Genomic DNA, 18313 nt, shown 5'->3' with positions numbered 1-18313 from the left:
AGGAGAGAGGGAGCGGTGTGTACCGGTATTTGTATATTAGGGATACAGGAGAGAGGGAGAGGTGTGTACCGGTATTTATATATTAGGAATACAGGAGAGAGGGAGCGGTGTGTACCGGTATTTGTATATTAGGAATACAGGAGAGAGGGAGAGGTGTGTACCGGTATTTGTATATTAGGAATACGGGTGAAGTGTACTGGTATTTGTATATTAGGAATACAGGAGAGAGGGAGCGGTGTGTACCGGTATTTGTATATTAGGAATACAGGAGAAAGGGAGCGGTGTGTACCGGTATTTGTATATTAGGAATATAGGAGAGAGGGAGAGGTGTGTACCGGTATTTGTATATTAGGAATACAGGAGAGAGGGAGTGGTGTGTACCGGTATTTGTATATTAGGAATATAGGAGAGAGGGAGAGGTGTACTGGTATTTGTATATTAGGGATACAGGAGAGAGGGAGAGGTGTGTACCGGTATTTGTATATTAGGGATACAGAAGAGAGGAAGAGGTGTGTACCGGTATTTGTATATTAGGAATACAGGAGAGAGGGACAGGTGTGTACCGGTATTTGTATATTAGGGATACAGGAGAGAGGGAGCGGTGTGTACCGGTATTTGTATATTAGGGATACAGGAGAGAGGGAGCGGTGTGTACCGGTATTTGTATATTAGGAATACAGGAGAAAGGGAGCGGTGTGTACCGGTATTTGTATATTAGGAATACAGGAGAGAGGGAGCGGTGTGTACCGGTATTTGTATATTAGGGATACAGGAGAGAGTGAGCGATGTACCGGTATTTGTATATTAGGAATACAGGAGAGAAGGAGAGGTGTAACGGTATTTGTATATTAGGAATACAGGAGAGAGGGAGCGGTGTGTACCGGTATTTGTATATTAGGAATATGGGAGAGAGGGAGCGGTGTGTACCGGTATTTGTATATTAGGGATACAGGAGAGAGGGAGAGGTGTGTACCGGTATTTGTATATTAGGAATATATGAGAGAGGGAGAGGTGTACTGGTATTTGTATATTAGGGATACAGGAGAGAGGGAGAGGTGTGTACTGGTATTTGTATATTAGGAATACAGGAGAGAGGGAGCGGTGTGTACCGGTATTTGTATATTAGGAATATGGGAGAGAGGGAGCGGTGTGTACCGGTATTTGTATATTAGGAATACGGGTGAAGTGTACTGGTATTTGTATATTAGGAATACAGGAGAGAGGGAGAGGTGTGTACCGGTATTTGTATATTAGGAATACAGGAGAGAGGGAGCGGTGTGTACCGGTATTTGTATATTAGGAATACGGGTGAAGTGTACTGGTATTTGTATATTAGGAATACAGGAGAGAGGGAGCGGTGTGTACCGGTATTTGTATATTAGGGATACAGGAGAGAGGGAGCGGTGTGTACCGGTATTTGTATATTAGGAATATATGAGAGAGGGAGCGGTGTGTACCGGTATTTGTATATTAGGGATACAGGAGAGAGGGAGAGGTGTGTACCTGTATTTATATATTAGGAATACAGGAGAGAGGGAGCGGTGTGTACCGGTATTTGTATATTAGGGATACAGGAGAGAGGGAGAGGTGTGTACCGGTATTTGTATATTAGGGATACAGGAGAGAGGGAGAGGTGTGTACCGATATTTGTATATTAGGAATACAGGAGAGAGGGAGCGGTGTGTACCGGTATTTGTATATTAGGAATATAGGAGAGAGGGAGAGGTGTGTACCGGTATTTGTATATTAGGAATACAGGAGAGAGGGAGAGGTGTGTACCAGTATTTGTATATTAGGGATACAGAAGAGAGGGAGCGGTGTCCTGGTATTTGTATATTAGGGATACAGGAGAGAGGGAGAGGTGTGTACCGGTATTTGTATATTAGGAATACAGGAGAGAGGGAGCGGTGTGTACCGGTATTTGTATATTAGGAATACGGGTGAGAGGGAGCGGTGTGTACCGGTATTTGTATATTAGGAATACAGGAGAGAGGGAGAGGTGTGTACCGGTATTTGTATATTAGGAATACAGAAGAGAGGGAGCGGTGTGTACCGGTATTTGTATATTAGGAATACAGGAGAGAGGGAGCGGTGTGTACCGGTATTTGTATATTAGGAATATAGGAGAGAGGGAGAGGTGTCCCGGTATTTGTATATTAGGGATACAGGAGAGAGGGAGAGGTGTGTACCGGTATTTGTATATTAGGAATACAGGAGAGAGGGAGCGGTGTGTACCGGTATTTGTATATTAGGAATACGGGTGAGAGGGAGCGGTGTGTACCGGTATTTGTATATTAGGAATACAGGAGAGAGGGAGAGGTGTGTACCGGTATTTGTATATTAGGAATACAGGAGAGAGGGAGAGGTGAGTACCGGTATTTGTATATTAGGAATACAGGAGAGAGGGAGCGGTGTGTACCGGTATTTGTATATTAGGAATATAGGAGAGAGGGAGAGGTGTCCCGGTATTTGTATATTAGGGATACAGGAGAGAGGGAGAGGTGTGTACTGGTATTTGTATATTAGGAATACAGGAGAGAGGGAGCGGTGTGTACCGGTATTTGTATATTAGGGATACAGGAGAGAGGGAGCGGTGTGTACCGGTATTTGTATATTAGGAATATATGAGAGAGGGAGCGGTGTGTACCGGTATTTGTATATTAGGAATATAGGAGAGAGGGAGGTGTGTACCGGTATTTGTATATTAGGAACACAGGAGAGAGGGAGGTGTGTACCGGTATTTGTATATTAGGAACACAGGAGAGAGGGAGAGGTGTGTACCGGTATTTGTATATTAGGAATACAGGAGAGAGGGAGAGGTGTGTACCGGTATTTGTATATTAGGGATACAGGAGAGAGGGAGCGGTGTGTACCGGTATTTATATATTAGGAATACAGGAGAGAGGGAGCGGTGTGTACCGGTATTTGTATATTAGGGATACAGGAGAGAGGGAGAGGTGTGTACCGGTATTTGTACATTAGGAATACAGGAGAGAGGGAGAGGTGTGTACCGGTATTTGTACATTAGGGATACAGGAGAGAGGGAGAGGTGTGTACCGGTATTTATATATTAGGAATACAGGAGAGAGGGAGAGGTGTGTACCGGTATTTGTATATTAGGGATACAGGAGAGAGGGAGAGGTGTCCTGGTATTTGTATATTAGGGATACAGGAGAGAGGGAGAGGTGTGTACCGGTATTTATATATTAGGAATACAGGAGAGAGGGAGCGGTGTGTACCGGTATTTGTATATTAGGGATACAGGAGAGAGGGAGAGGTGTACCGGTATTTATATATTAGGAATACAGGAGAGAGGGAGCGGTGTGTACCGGTATTTGTATATTAGGGATACAGGAGAGAGGGAGAGGTGTGTACCGGTATTTGTATATTAGGGATACAGGAGAGAGGGAGCGGTGTGTACCGGTATTTGTATATTAGGAATACAGGAGAGAGGGAGAGGTGTGTACCGATATTTGTATATTAGGAATACAGGAGAGAGGGAGAGGTGTGTATCGGTATTTGTATATTAGGGATACAGGAGAGAGGGAGAGGTGTGTACCGGTATTTGTATATTAGGGATACAGGAGAGAGGGAGCGGTGTGTACCGGTATTTGTATATTAGGGATACAGGAGAGAGGGAGAGGTGTGTACCGGTATTTGTATATTAGGAATATAGGAGAGAGGGAGCGGTGTGTACCGGTATTTGTATATTAGGGATACAGGAGAGAGGGAGCGGTGTGTACCGGTATTTGTATATTAGGGATACAGGAGAGAGGGAGAGGTGTACCGGTATTTGTATATTAGGAATACAGGAGAGAGGGAGAGGTGTGTACCGGTATTTGTATATTAGGGATACAGGAGAGAGGGAGAGGTGTGTACCGGTATTTGTATATTAGGAATACAGGAGAGAGGGAGAGGTGTGTACCGGTATTTGTATATTAGGAATACAGGAGAGAGGGAGAGGTGTGTACCGGTATTTGTATATTAGGGATACAGGAGAGAGGGAGAGGTGTGTACCGGTATTTGTATATTAGGGATACAGGAGAGAGGGAGCGGTGTGTACCGGTATTTGTATATTAGGAATACAGGAGAGAGGGAGAGGTGTCCTGGTATTTGTATATTAGGAATACAGGAGAGAGGGAGCGGTGTGTACCGGTATTTGCATATTAGGGATACAGGAGAGAGGGAGCGGTGTGTACCGGTATTTGTATATTAGGGATACAGGAGAGAGGGAGAGGTGTGTACCGGTATTTGTATATTAGGGATACAGGAGAGAGGGAGCGGTGTGTACCGGTATTTGTATATTAGGGATACAGGAGAGAGGGAGAGGTGTGTACCGGTATTTGTATATTAGGGATACAGGAGAGAGGGAGCGGTGTGTACCGGTATTTGTATATTAGGGATACAGGAGAGAGGGAGCGGTGTGTACCGGTATTTGTATATTAGGAATACAGGAGAGAGGGAGAGGTGTGTACCGATATTTGTATATTAGGAATACAGGAGAGAGGGAGAGGTGTGTATCGGTATTTGTATATTAGGGATACAGGAGAGAGGGAGCGGTGTGTACCGGTATTTGTATATTAGGGATACAGGAGAGAGGGAGAGGTGTACCGGTATTTGTATATTAGGGATACAGGAGAGAGGGAGCGGTGTGTACCGGTATTTGTATATTAGGGATACAGGAGAGAGGGAGAGGTGTACCGGTATTTGTATATTAGGAATACAGGAGAGAGGGAGAGGTGTGTACCGGTATTTGTATATTAGGGATACAGGAGAGAGGGAGCGGTGTGTACCGGTATTTGTATATTAGGAATACAGGAGAGAGGGAGAGGTGTGTACCGGTATTTGTATATTAGGGATACAGGAGAGAGGGAGAGGTGTGTACCGGTATTTGTATATTAGGGATACAGGAGAGAGGGAGCGGTGTGTACCGGTATTTGTATATTAGGAATACAGGAGAGAGGGAGAGGTGTGTACCGGTATTTGTATATTAGGGATACAGGAGAGAGGGAGAGGTGTGTACCGGTATTTGTATATTAGGGATACAGGAGAGAGGGAGCGGTGTGTACCGGTATTTGTATATTAGGAATACAGGAGAGAGGGAGAGGTGTGTACCGGTATTTGTATATTAGGAATACAGGAGAGAGGGAGAGGTGTGTACCGGTATTTGTATATTAGGAATACAGGAGAGAGGGAGCGGTGTGTACCGGTATTTGTATATTAGGGATACAGGAGAGAGGGAGCGGTGTGTACCGGTATTTGTATATTAGGGATACGGGAGAGAGGGAGCGGTGTGTACCGGTATTTGTATATTAGGGATACAGGAGAGAGGGAGAGGTGTGTACCGGTATTTGTATATTAGGGATACAGGAGAGAGGGAGAGGTGTACCGGTATTTGTATATTAGGGATACAGGAGAGAGGGAGCGGTGTGTACCGGTATTTGTATATTAGGGATACAGGAGAGAGGGAGAGGTGTGTACCGGTATTTGTATATTAGGAATACAGGAGAGGGAGAGGTGTGTACCGGTATTTGTATATTAGGAATACAGGAGAGAGGGAGCGGTGTGTACCGGTATTTGTATATTAGGGATACAGGAGAGAGGGAGAGGTGTACCGGTATTTGTATATTAGGGATACAGGAGAGAGGGAGAGGTGTGTACCGGTATTTGTATATTAGGGATACAGGAGAGAGGGAGAGGTGTACCGGTATTTATATATTAGGGATACAGGAGAGAGGGAGCGGTGTGTACCGGTATTTGCATATTAGGGATACAGGAGAGAGGGAGCGGTGTGTACCGATATTTGTATATTAGGGATACAGGAGAGAGGGAGAGGTGTACCGGTATTTGTATATTAGGGATACAGGAGAGAGGGAGGGGTGTACCGGTATTTGTATATTAGGGATACAGGAGAGAGGGAGAGGTGTGTACCGGTATTTGTACATTAGGAATACAGGAGAGAGGGAGCGGTGTGTACCGGTATTTGTACATTAGGAATACAGGAGAGAGGGAGAGGTCTGTACCGGTATTTGTATATTAGGGATACAGGAGAGAGGGAGAGGTGTACCGGTATTTGTATATTAGGGATACAGGAGAGAGGGAGAGGTGTGTACCGGTATTTGTATATTAGGAATACAGGAGAGAGGGAGCGGTGTGTACCGGTATTTATATATTAGGGATACAGGAGAGAGGGAGCGGTGTGTACCGGTATTTGTATATTAGGGATACAGGAGAGAGGGAGAGGTGTACCGGTATTTGTATATTAGGGATACAGGAGAGAGGGAGAGGTGTGTACCGGTATTTGTATATTAGGAATACAGGAGAGAGGGAGAGGTGTGTACCGGTATTTGTATATTAGGAATACAGGAGAGAGGGAGCGGTGTGTACCGGTATTTGTATATTAGGGATACAGGAGAGAGGGAGCGGTGTGTACCGGTATTTGTATATTAGGGATACGGGAGAGAGGGAGCGGTGTGTACCGGTATTTGTATATTAGGGATACAGGAGAGAGGGAGAGGTGTGTACCGGTATTTGTATATTAGGGATACAGGAGAGAGGGAGAGGTGTACCGGTATTTGTATATTAGGGATACAGGAGAGAGGGAGCGGTGTGTACCGGTATTTGTATATTAGGGATACAGGAGAGAGGGAGAGGTGTGTACCGGTATTTGTATATTAGGAATACAGGAGAGAGGGAGCGGTGTGTACCGGTATTTATATATTAGGGATACAGGAGAGAGGGAGCGGTGTGTATCGGTATTTGTATATTAGGGATACAGGAGAGAGGGAGAGGTGTCCTGGTATTTGTATATTAGGAATATAGGAGAGAGGGAGAGGTGTGTACCGGTATTTGTATATTAGGGATACAGGATAGAGGGAGAGGTGTGTACCGGTATTTGTATATTAGGAATACAGGAGAGAGGGAGAGGTGTGTACCGGTATTTGTATATTAGGAATACAGGAGAGAGGGAGAGGTGTGTACCGGTATTTATATATTAGGAATACAGGAGAGAGGGAGAGGTGTCCTGGTATTTGTATATTAGGGATACAGGAGAGAGGGAGAGGTGTACCGGTATTTGTATATTAGGGATACAGGAGAGAGGGAGAGGTGTGTACCGGTATTTGTATATTAGGGATACAGGAGAGAGGGAGCGGTGTGTACCGGTATTTGTATATTAGGAATACAGGAGAGAGGGAGAGGTGTGTACCGGTATTTGTATATTAGGAATACAGGAGAGAGGGAGAGGTGTGTACCGGTATTTATATATTAGGAATACAGGAGAGAGGGAGAGGTGTGCAGGTGGAGTATATGGGTGGCTCGGCCTATGACCCCCACGATGACCGGTGCAGACCCCTGCTATGACTGGCTACACCTACATGTCTGCGCCGTACAATACGGTTACTATGGAGACTCGGCCTCGCGCTGACACCATTTATTTAGAAGCCATAGCAGCACATGTTGTTACCATAAACGCGTGCAACGTGACGGGACTACCATGCAATACCTTCATGATATCATGCTCAGTCAGTAACTTAGTGGTCAGATCATTCCCACTCTCCTCTGGCCGGAGACCGCTGCTCAAATACAGCTGTCGGAAACGAGAGGTTACATGAAGCGCGGCTTGTTAATGATACAGAAGGTGGCGGGCTCACACAGAGAGAGGGGGAGGTAGAGGAAGACAGGAGCGGGTGGGGGCAGTACAGAGGATGACAGGAATCAGTGGTGAGGGAATGACAGGACGGTAACACCGTACAGGGACTGGAGGAATGACGAGGTCTGTGGACACCATGATCTGACAGATAGCAGTCAGCTGCACAAACGCTGCACAATGTCGGTGTGCGCAGTACCTGCAAATGGGCAATAGGGGGAGCTTGGCTGCAGTAAATAAGGATTCTTGCTCTGTGATAGTGTATAGCTGGACACAAGCACCTTACTGAGCCTCCCTGCGGAGGTGTCACGTCTCGCAGTCATTGTGTAGCCTGGGGAGTAAACTGCACCCTGAGATGGAAGAAACCACTCCCCAGCCGCAGCTTTGAGGGGTTCGGGGTGCTCACACTTTGGGGTCTATTCATGAAGCAGTGGAAAGAGTGGAGAAGTGAGCCAGTGGAGAAGTTGCCCATGGCAACCAATCAGCTGATCTGTATAATTTTATAGTACGCAAATTATACATTTTACGTCAATGCTGATTGGTTGCCATGGGCAACTTCTCCACTGGCTCACTTCTCCACACTTTTCACTGCTTCATGAATAGACACTTTTGTGATTATAGCGCAGGCCGCCGTTTTCTCACGTGTTGCCCTCTAGCCCAAGTCGGCGCCTACCTTGCTGTTCTGAATGAGCCGGATGATGTGCTCAAAGCAGTTATTGCTGAGGAACACGGCTTGTAGGACGGGCCGGTCGCTGCATCTCAGCATCTCCGGGATGGCGCCTGAAACCCAGGATTGGAGAGAAGAGAATTAATATTTCATTGCTGTACAGGTTATGGGGGCATCTCGGGTAACATTGGGGATAATGGCTACATGCAGGGTACCTCCAGCTCTTACCATGACATAAAGGTGAGTTCTAGTCTTTATACCCACCATGCAGCGATGCAGACGGAGGGGGAGACATGCCGTGACAGTGGTAACAGAATACTCCGCTATAAATAACGCCTCCCCCTTACTGCCAACATGACGTACTAAGCTGACGTGGCATTAGTGTCATGTGACCAATCAGAGCCAATGTGCTACAAGCTGACAGCCTTCCTGTTGTTCCCCATAATGAGGCACGCTCACGCACAGGATGGCACACCAGCTGGCGCTTAGCGGCGGCACAGGTCTTCTATGAACGATACCCAATAGTACATAATAACACCCCCTTGGTTTGTATAAAATGGAATAAAATGGAAGGTGAAGTAAATAAAGTAACAAGAATCTGTTATCTGGAGGGAGACCGAGACCAGAGACACGCACGCACATGAAGTGAGCGAGCGGATGTGTAATAACACGGTGCAGGTCCTGTTACAAAATACCCCGGGAGCACGGTGTTGTCATTACTACCAGGAAAAGGAAGTGGTCTGAGGACAGAAGTAGGTGGCATCTAATTAGAGGAATTACAGGGGTTTCGAAACCCAGAAGGTTTGATTGCAGGTCAGAGAGACTCTTGTATTCCTCTGTAACATTAGTAATGGCGATGTAGTAGAGGCCCAGCGTCAGGGGGTGGAGCATGGCATCGCCAGGCCCCATAGCAGAATGTGTGTAAGGGCCCGGGGAAATCACTGTAGCTTCCTGAACCCTTTTCTGAGCATGCATAGGAAGAAGAGCAGAGTGTGAACCTTACAGGGGGGCTTGGGAGCTGCGGAGGATTGGGGGGGGCGGGGGGTGCGCTCACCAGCTCCCCTGCACAGCAGAGGTGACCATGTACATATATTATCCCCACCACCAGGTGCCCAGGGTATACATACGCAGCATGCCGATACGCAGGGACAGGAGTCCTTCCTCCCAGTGTGGCCCCTCCACAGAACACAGGGGTCGGTCGCAGTTGAGGACCTTGAAATAACTGTCCAGGATGTATCTGATCTCCACTCTCCGCTGCCTGGGGTTGCTGCCATGCAAAATGTGAATCATGCCAATGAGACATTCCAGTGCCAGCTGCAGTACCCGAGGGTCCCTGGCATCCTGGCGGACATACCAGCTCTGTAAGACCAACATAAGGACATCCACGGAGGTCTGAGTGATGAGGACCAGCGCATTGCTCTGTAATGACACCACAAGCCCACGTTACACAGACACAGAACCACTGAGCGCCGCATAGAATCAGAGCCGTCTGCAGGGGCGAGCGGAACCTCATCCTGCTCCGCAATAAGCACCCGCTCAGGGTCACCTCTGCATTATATAACAGGCAGGAGGGACTGTTTCCTAGCCAGAACATGAGCGGCTGCAAAAGCTTTATTTCTACACACGTAGTACGGCGTTATTACAGGCTACAGATCACGTGACATTACAGGGGCTTCCAACCGTCCCCTCCGATAAGCCAGCGTCCTCACCTTCGAGCCAGTAATAATGGCCCCATACAGATGGACAAGCCGCAGTCTGACTGTCTCGGGGAGATCGTCCCCATTGTGGAAAACATCTAGGAGAACGAGAAGAAGCAGAAATGAGATCCCATTACGCCATGCCTGTGATGCGAGCAGCAGCGGCGGCCAGGAGACCGCACCCAGCCGCAGCTAACAATGACAGACCGCCGGCTGATGGCAGCAGGCGACCTCACTGCGAGCTCTGGATGACTGACCGTGGTGCGGCCTCCCGGTGTTCTCTGGGGACGCAGGATATGATTTGGACGTTATAACAGAAACATTCTTTACCGTGAAAAAAAGTGCAGAACTCCGGAGGAAGCGCCGCCGGGGAAAACTTGTATTTACTCTTTTCTTTTGCGCTGACAATTTCCCTGCGGAATAAACAAAATGATAAAGTCATGTTGTGTCGTATTAATCAGACGCGTCCATCACCTCCAAGAATCGTTCCCGCAAGAAGCCTACCTTCACCAACTGCCCTCTCAGCCCCGTCCCCAAATATATAAGAAATGTATATATGTATACACACACACATTCTATATATTTTTGAATTTGAGAATATTCTCGCAGAAAGATGCATCTAGTCTTCATTCTCTGCCATGTCCCCGTCTCCACCTACCCTCCAAGCTGTCTCCTCCATGTCTGGTAGGGGTCAAAGAGACACTCGCACAGGTGCAGAGCGTAGATAATCACCTCCTCTGTCAGAGACGGTCTCTGATCCTCAGTAGTCTGCCTCTTCAGCTGCAGAGAGAAAGTATAAGTCTCTGTAGCAACTCCACAGAGCAGAGACACACACGTAATACGGGGGGAGGGAGACACGCGCGTAATACAGGGGGGAGGTAGACGCGCGCGTAATACAGGGGGGAGGGAGACGCGCGCGTAATACAGGGGGGAGGGAGACGCGCGCGTAATACAGGGGGGAGGGAGACGCGCGCGTAATACAGGGGGGAGGGAGACGCGCGCGTAATACAGGGGGGAGGGAGACGCGCGCGTAATACAGGGGGGAGGGAGACGCGCGCGTAATACAGGGGGGAGGGAGACGCGCGCAATACAGGGGGGAGGGAGACACGCGCGCAATACAGGGGGGAGGGAGACACGCGCGTAATACAGGGGGGAGGGAGACAGGTGCGTAATACAGGGGGGAGGGAGACAGGTGCGTAATACAGGGGGGAGGGAGACAGGCGCGTAATACAGGGGGGAGGGAGACAGGCGCGTAATACAGGGGGGAGGGAGACAGGCGCATAATACGGGGAGAGGGAGACACACGTAATACGGGGGGAGGGAGACACACAATACGGGGGAGGGAGACACAATACGGGGGAGGGAGACACAATACGGGAGAGGGAGACACACAATACGGGAGAGGGAGACACACAATACGGGAGAGGGAGACACACAATACGGGAGAGGGAGACACACAATACGGGGGAGGGAGACACACAATACGGGGGAGGGAGACACACAATATGGGGGAGGGAGACACACAATACGGGGGAGGGAGACACACACGTAATACGGGGGGAGGGAGACACACGTAATATGGGGGGAGGGAGAGACACACGTAATACGGGGGAGGGAGACACGCACGTAATACGGGGGGAGGGACACACGCGTAATACGGGGGGAGGGAGACAGACACACAATACGGGGGAGGGAGACACACAATACGGGGGAGGGAGACACACAATACGGGGGAGGGAGCAATACGGGGGAGGGAGCAATACGGGGGAGGGAGACACACAATACGGGGGAGGGAGACACACAATACGGGGGAGGGAGACACACAATACGGGGGAGGGAGACACACAATACGGGGGAGGGAGACACACACGTAATATGGGGGAGGGAAACACACATGTAATATGGGGGAGGGAGGCACGTGACACAGGAGGGAGAAACGTGTAATACAGGGGAGGGAGACGCGTAATACAGGGGAGGGAGACACACGTAATATGGGGAGGGAGACACACACGTAATGCGGGGGAGGGAGACACACACGTAATGCGGGGGAGGGAGACACACACGTAATACGGGGGAGGGAGACACACACGTAATACGGGGGAGGGAGACACACACGTAATACGGGGGAGGGAGAGACGCACGTAATACGGGGAGGGAGACACACACGTAATACGGGGGAGGGAGACACACACGTAATACGGGGGAGGGAGACACACGTAATACGGGGGAGGGAGACACACACGTAATACGAGGGAGGGAGACACACGTAATATGGGGGAAGGAAACACACATGTAATATGGGGGAGACACGTGACACAGGAGGGAGATATGTGTAATACAGGGGAGGGAGACATGTGTAATTCAGGGGAGGGAGACACACGTAATAAGGGGAGGGAGACACGCACGTAATACGGGGGAGGAAGACGCGCGTAATAAGGGGGGGGGGGGAGGAGAGACACACATAATACGAGGGGAGACATGTAATACAGGGGAGGGAGACACATGTAATATGGGGGAGTCACATACTATGGAGGGGACGACATATGTAACATGGGGGAGGGGGGCACACCTAACACGGGGGCACACATAATACGGGGGCACACGTAATACGGGGGAGGGAGACACACATGTAATATGGGGGAGACACGTACTATGGAGGGGACGACATATGTAACATGGGGGAGGGGGGCACACGTAATACGGGGGCACACATAATACGGGGGAGGGAGAAACACGTAATACGGGGGAGGGAGACACACATGTAATATGGGGGAGACACGTACTATGGAGGGGACGACATATGTAACATGGGGAGGGGGGCACACATGTAATACAGGGGAGCGGGGGCCTTCCTGGTAATCACCAGTGAGAGGAGCGGAACCTCACCTCACTGGCAGACGCAGTCAGGAGATGGATCACCTCACACACAAACACCGGGGTCCGCTCCTTCTCCACATTCTCCAAGTTCCTGGAAGACAATTCATCAGTTATAATGGGATAGGTGGGATATGGTGGGTGCTACTTGTGCTCACTGTATATAGAGGATGGGAGTGGGGGGCATCTGAGGGCAGGTGGGCACCGGGGGAACGATGAATACGTTACTACTCGCCACATGACAACTACAGGGGATACGGTTGGTGATTGGGGAATTCTCCGCAGGGCAGATTTGCATGAATGGGAATCAGTATTTATGTATGGGGACTTTCCAGCAAGACGGCTACGATGGGCAATCCCCTGCACAGGCAGCCACAGTGCACAGCATATGAACCTTTCCAGCATGAGGACATCCACGGAGGTCTGAGTGATGAGGAGGTCAGAGACCATGACATAGGGTGACAGGGACCCACTGACAGCGCACACTGAGTGCTGCACTGTAACCTCAGAGACCATGACATAGGGTGACGGGGACCACTGACAGCGCACACTGAGTGCTGCACTGTAACCTCAGAGACCATGACATAGGGTGACGGGGACCACTGACAGCGCACACTGAGTGCTGCACTGTAACCTCAGAGACCATGACATAGGGTGACAGGGACCCACTGACAGCGCACACTGAGTGCTGCACTGTAACCTCAGAGACCATGACATAGGGTGACGGGGACCACTGACAGCGCACACTGAGTGCTGCACTGTAACCTCAGAGACCATGACATAGAGTAACGGGGACCACTGACAGCGCACACTGAGTGCTGCACTGTAACCTCAGAGACCATGACATAGGGTGACAGGGACCCACTGACAGCGCACACTGAGTGCTGCACTGTAACCTCAGAGACCATGACATAGGGTGACGGGGACCACTGACAGCGCACACTGAGTGCTGCACTGTAACCTCAGAGACCATGACATAGGGTGACAGGGACCCACTGACAGCGCACACTGAGTGCTGCACTGTAACCCAGGAGACCATGACATAGGGTGACAGGGACCCACTAACAGCGCACACAGAGTGCTGCACTGTAACCCAGGAGACCCTCACATAGGGTGACAGGGACACACTGACAGGGCACACTGAGTGCTGCTCTGTAACCCCAGAGACCATGACATAGGATGACCGGGACCCACTGACAGCGCACACTGAGTGCTGCACTGTAACCCCAGAGACCATGAGATAGGATGACCGGGACCCACTGACAGGGCACACTGAGTGCTGCACTGTAACCTCAGAGACCATGAGATAGGATGACCGGGACCCACTGACAGCGCATACTGAGAGCTGCTCTGTAACCCCAGAGACCATGACATAGGGTGACAGGGACCCACTGACAGCGCACACTGAGTGCTGCACTGTAACCCAGGAGACCATGACATAGGGTGACAGGGACCCACTGACAGCGCACACTGAGAGCTGCTCTGTAACCCCAGAGACCATGACATAGGGTGACCGGGACCCACTGACAGCGCACACTGAGTGCTGCACTGTAACCCAGGAGACCATGACATAGGGTGACGGGGACCCACTGAGAGCTGCTCTGTAACCCCAGAGACCATGACATAGGGTAACGGGCAGGAACACCTTATGATATAATGTATAGTATTTAGCCAGATCAGCAATTACTGTGGAGTGTCACTACTATACTCTAATGACTGTACACAGAGAATCATCCCCGCAGTCACCCCATCCCCACAGTCACTAATTTTAGGCTTGGGCCCCACTCTCCGAGATGTCATGATGAGACTGGTTTCCATGGTAACTGAGGGGCTCAGCCATAAAGCACATGGTGTAGGTTCTGGAAAGCCGCAAACGCCCCCTTATATCATACCAGCGTCTCCTGTTATTATGTAACACAGACAGCAGTGGTATTTATAGCCATGTGCACAGAGATACGCTGTCATTAACCATCTGTCTCACCATCAGCCATCGCTGCCGAGCGCATTACACACCCGGGAATTCTACTTCTATCACTTCCTGACATTCCATAGAACAGTGGATGCAGCCATTACCTCTCTAGACTGTAAGCTCTCTGCCCCGTGTCAATGCTGCACCATCCCCGATACCATACAAACAGAAGGCGAGGATGAGAGACAATATTTAGGGGTAGAACCGGTGACACAACTCATTCGGCTTTCAGTATCCAGCCCAGGCACAAAGTGAATTAAATAAGGGCAGAATGGTGGTGCAATGATTAGCAATGCTGTATCACAGCACAGAGGTCATGGGTTCTATTTCCCCCACTTTCTGTGTGGAGTTTGTATGGTCCCCCATGTTTACCTCAGGCTCCTCTATCTGCTCTAGATGCCTAAAACATACTCGTAGGTTAACTGGCTACTGACAAAAAATAAAATAGGATTTTGGATACCTACCGGTAAATCCTTTTCTCGTAGTCCGTAGAGGATGCTGGGGTCCACATTAGTACCATGGGGTATAGACGGGTCCACCAGGAGCCATCTATACCCCATGGTACTAATGTGGACCCCAGCATCCTCTAGGACGTAAGAGAAAACATTTTGGTGTGTGTGTGTACCTGTGATAGGGAACAGTAGATTGTAAGCTCCACTGGGGCAGGGACTAATGTGACCATATACTGGTGGTGCCTAGGCCCCAACATTCCTTATGAATCAACACGCTAGCCATGCTTAATGAGAAGACACAGGACTACCATGGAACCATAACAGAAACAGTTACCATGAAAGCCCGTAGTAATAGAACCGTTTAAAGGAGGTCATTAGGGAAGTTCGTTATATATTACTTTCCAAGTTTTGCAGACCTAAATGCTTGGTTAACCCCAAAGCTTGGAGCTGTAACTAATCCTAAGCCCCATGATGTTACCGATCTCCTAGTTCACGGTTAAATGAAGACACCTAAGGCTACCCCCAGGTGGAGTATAATAGGGTGCTGCACCTACAGCAGACAAAGCAGTGAGGCTAGATCCCTAACGCAGAGTCACCTGCTGATGATGATGAAGAATTTGAGGAGACGGAGAGCCTGGTTCAAGCTCACATTGGCCTTTATATCTGCGGCACAGTCTCCCAACTGCTGGCTCAGGACTTGTAGGACGTCTCGGGGTAAGACTGGGATCTCCGAGGCATTGTCTTCTGGCCTAAAGAAAGAGCAACGCATGTTTTATTATGTGGGACCTTTTCTGTCATCAATGAGCCCATATCGGCAATGCACAGAGAACCTAGAGGACACGGACAATGGAGGATAGGAGAGGGCACCTGGTTCTCAACTCCAGTCCTCAGGTACCCGCAACAGGTCATGCCTTGTGGAGGTCTGCAATCATGCAAAGGTAACTTACTCTATTTTCATGTGTCGTTTATTATTCCATCTGCTTCCACAGACAGAAATCCTGAAAACATGACCTGTTGGGGGTAACTGAGGAACAGGGGATCAGAAGAACCAGAGAAGGTACAGTACTGGCATCTCACAGTCTCGGTGTTAGACACCCAACACCTGAAACAGGTTCCTCGAAGAAGACTGTATCCTTGCCAAGTTCTCAGCCCTTTGCTGTAATTATCAGCTTATTGGTAGCAGTTCTACAGCAAGGTGCTCTGAGGATTAAGCCCAGGACAATATTACTAGAGGAACTTCTCACCATTGTACACTGCAGGGAAAGCTAAAAAGAATCCGAAACCAGAGAGGTTCCTTAGCATCACCAAAATAGTCAGCTTTATATGTAACACTAGGTGATTCATCGCGCCCTACGGGCGCTCTTCACACAGTCGCAAGGGGCTACGCCCCCTTAACCCCTGCACGTCCTTTGGGCGGGCAATATTTGTATTATATGGAGTATTACCTTCAAGCATAATGTTGTTAGTGGTTAAATATTTTACGGCCAAAGGGCGTGCAATGGTCAAGGGAGCGTAGGCCCTTGCGGCGGCGTGAAGAGCGGACGCAGGGCACGATGAATGACCCAGTCTGCTAATAATATGTTATGTGTACATAATTTAGGTATAGACATAATGTTTGTTAAATGTATTTTTTTACATATGCCCCACAGTGCCAGGTATGCCCCACAGTGCCAGATACACATATGCCGCACAGTGCCAGATACACATATGCCCCACAGTGCCAGATACACATGTGCCCCACAGTGCCAGATACACCTATGCCCCACAGTGCCAGATACACATATGCCCCACAGTGCCAGATACACATATGCCCCACAGTGCCAGATACACATGTGCCCCACAGTGCCAGATATGCCCCACAGTGTCAGTTATACATATTCCCCACAGTGCCAGTTATACATATGCCCCACACTGCCAGTTATACATATGCCTCACAGTGCCAGTTATACATATGCCCCACAGTGCCAGTTATACATATGCCCCGCAGTCAGGGGCGGATCCAGAAGAAAATGATAGGGGGGCACCATGGAAGGGGCAAGTACATTTGCGTGCGGCTTCAGTGCATGTGAGGTGGCGCTTTTTATACAATGCCCACAGTTGTAGCGCTCATTATGCAATGTCCACTGTACTGGTAGTGCCCCTTATATAGACCCCATAATAGTGGTGCCCCTTATGCGATGCCCGTATTGCCCCCAGTAGTAATGTTGCCTGTAGTAATGCCCCCAGTCATTTAGCGCCCTAGTAGTTATGCCCCCAGTGGTAATGCCCCTGCAGTTATAACCCCAGTAGTTTACCCCCACCCCCTTTAGTTTAGCCTCCCAGTGGAAATGCCCCCCTGTAGTTTGCCTGCTTGTAGTTTAGCCACCAGTAGTAATGCCCCCCTGTAGTTTGCCCCATTGTAGTTTAGCCCCTGTAGTTATGCCCCCCTTGTAGTTTAGCCCCCAGTAGTAATGCCCCCAGTAGTTTGGCCCCTGTAGTTATCCCCCAGTAGTTTGGCCCCTGTAGTTATGCCCCCAGTAGTTTGGCCCCCCTGGTGTTTAGCCCCCAAGTAGTAATGCCCCCAGTAGTTTGGCTCCCTGTAGTTTTGCCCCCAAGTAGTAATGCCCCTGTAGTTAAGTCGCCAGTAGTAATGCCCTCCTGTAGTATGCCCCCAGTAGTTAGCCCCTTTGTAGTTGACACGCCCAGTAATAATGTCCGCCAGTACTTTGCCCCCAGTATATGCCCCCCAGTAATAATGTCCCCCAGTAGTTTGCCCCCCAGTAATAATGTCCTCCAGTAGTTTGCCCCCAGTAGTGATGCCCCCTAGGAGTTTGCCCCCAATAGATGACCCCCCAGTAGTAATGCTTCCAGTAGATGCCCCCCAGTAAAAATGTCCCCCAGTAGCTGCCCCCAATAGATGACCCCCCAGTAGTAATGCCCCCAGTAGATGCCCCCAGTAGTAATGCCCCCCCAGTAGTAATGCCCCTTGTTGATGCCCCCCCAGTAGTAATGCCCCCCCCCCCCATA

The 18313-nt window shown here is 49.5% G+C and overlaps 1 protein-coding gene across 3 annotated transcripts in view; it reads right to left on the bottom strand.

Annotated features, from left to right (window-relative positions):
* Positions 1–18313, bottom strand: part of NBEAL2 (neurobeachin like 2) — a 236199-nt gene that overhangs the window by 104020 nt on the left and 113866 nt on the right. For 2 of the 3 annotated variants that reach the window (XM_063924601.1, XM_063924602.1), the window contains exons 3-10: positions 15904–16056; positions 12899–12980; positions 10671–10792; positions 10343–10425; positions 10025–10110; positions 9443–9734; positions 8322–8428; positions 7505–7588 (exon numbers count right to left, since the gene is read on the bottom strand). In XM_063924601.1, the coding sequence (XP_063780671.1) occupies positions 7505–7588; positions 8322–8428; positions 9443–9734; positions 10025–10110; positions 10343–10425; positions 10671–10792; positions 12899–12980; positions 15904–16056 (1009 nt within the window). The remainder of the gene's footprint in view (positions 1–7504; positions 7589–8321; positions 8429–9442; positions 9735–10024; positions 10111–10342; positions 10426–10670; positions 10793–12898; positions 12981–15903; positions 16057–18313) is intronic. The other variant, XM_063924603.1, reaches the window with a different exon arrangement.

Source organism: Pseudophryne corroboree, chromosome 5 (genome assembly GCF_028390025.1).
Source record: "Pseudophryne corroboree isolate aPseCor3 chromosome 5, aPseCor3.hap2, whole genome shotgun sequence".
Lineage (NCBI taxonomy): Eukaryota > Metazoa > Chordata > Amphibia > Anura > Myobatrachidae > Pseudophryne > Pseudophryne corroboree.
Note: the sequence above shows the minus strand (reverse complement) of the source record. Positions and strands in the feature narration are given on the sequence as shown.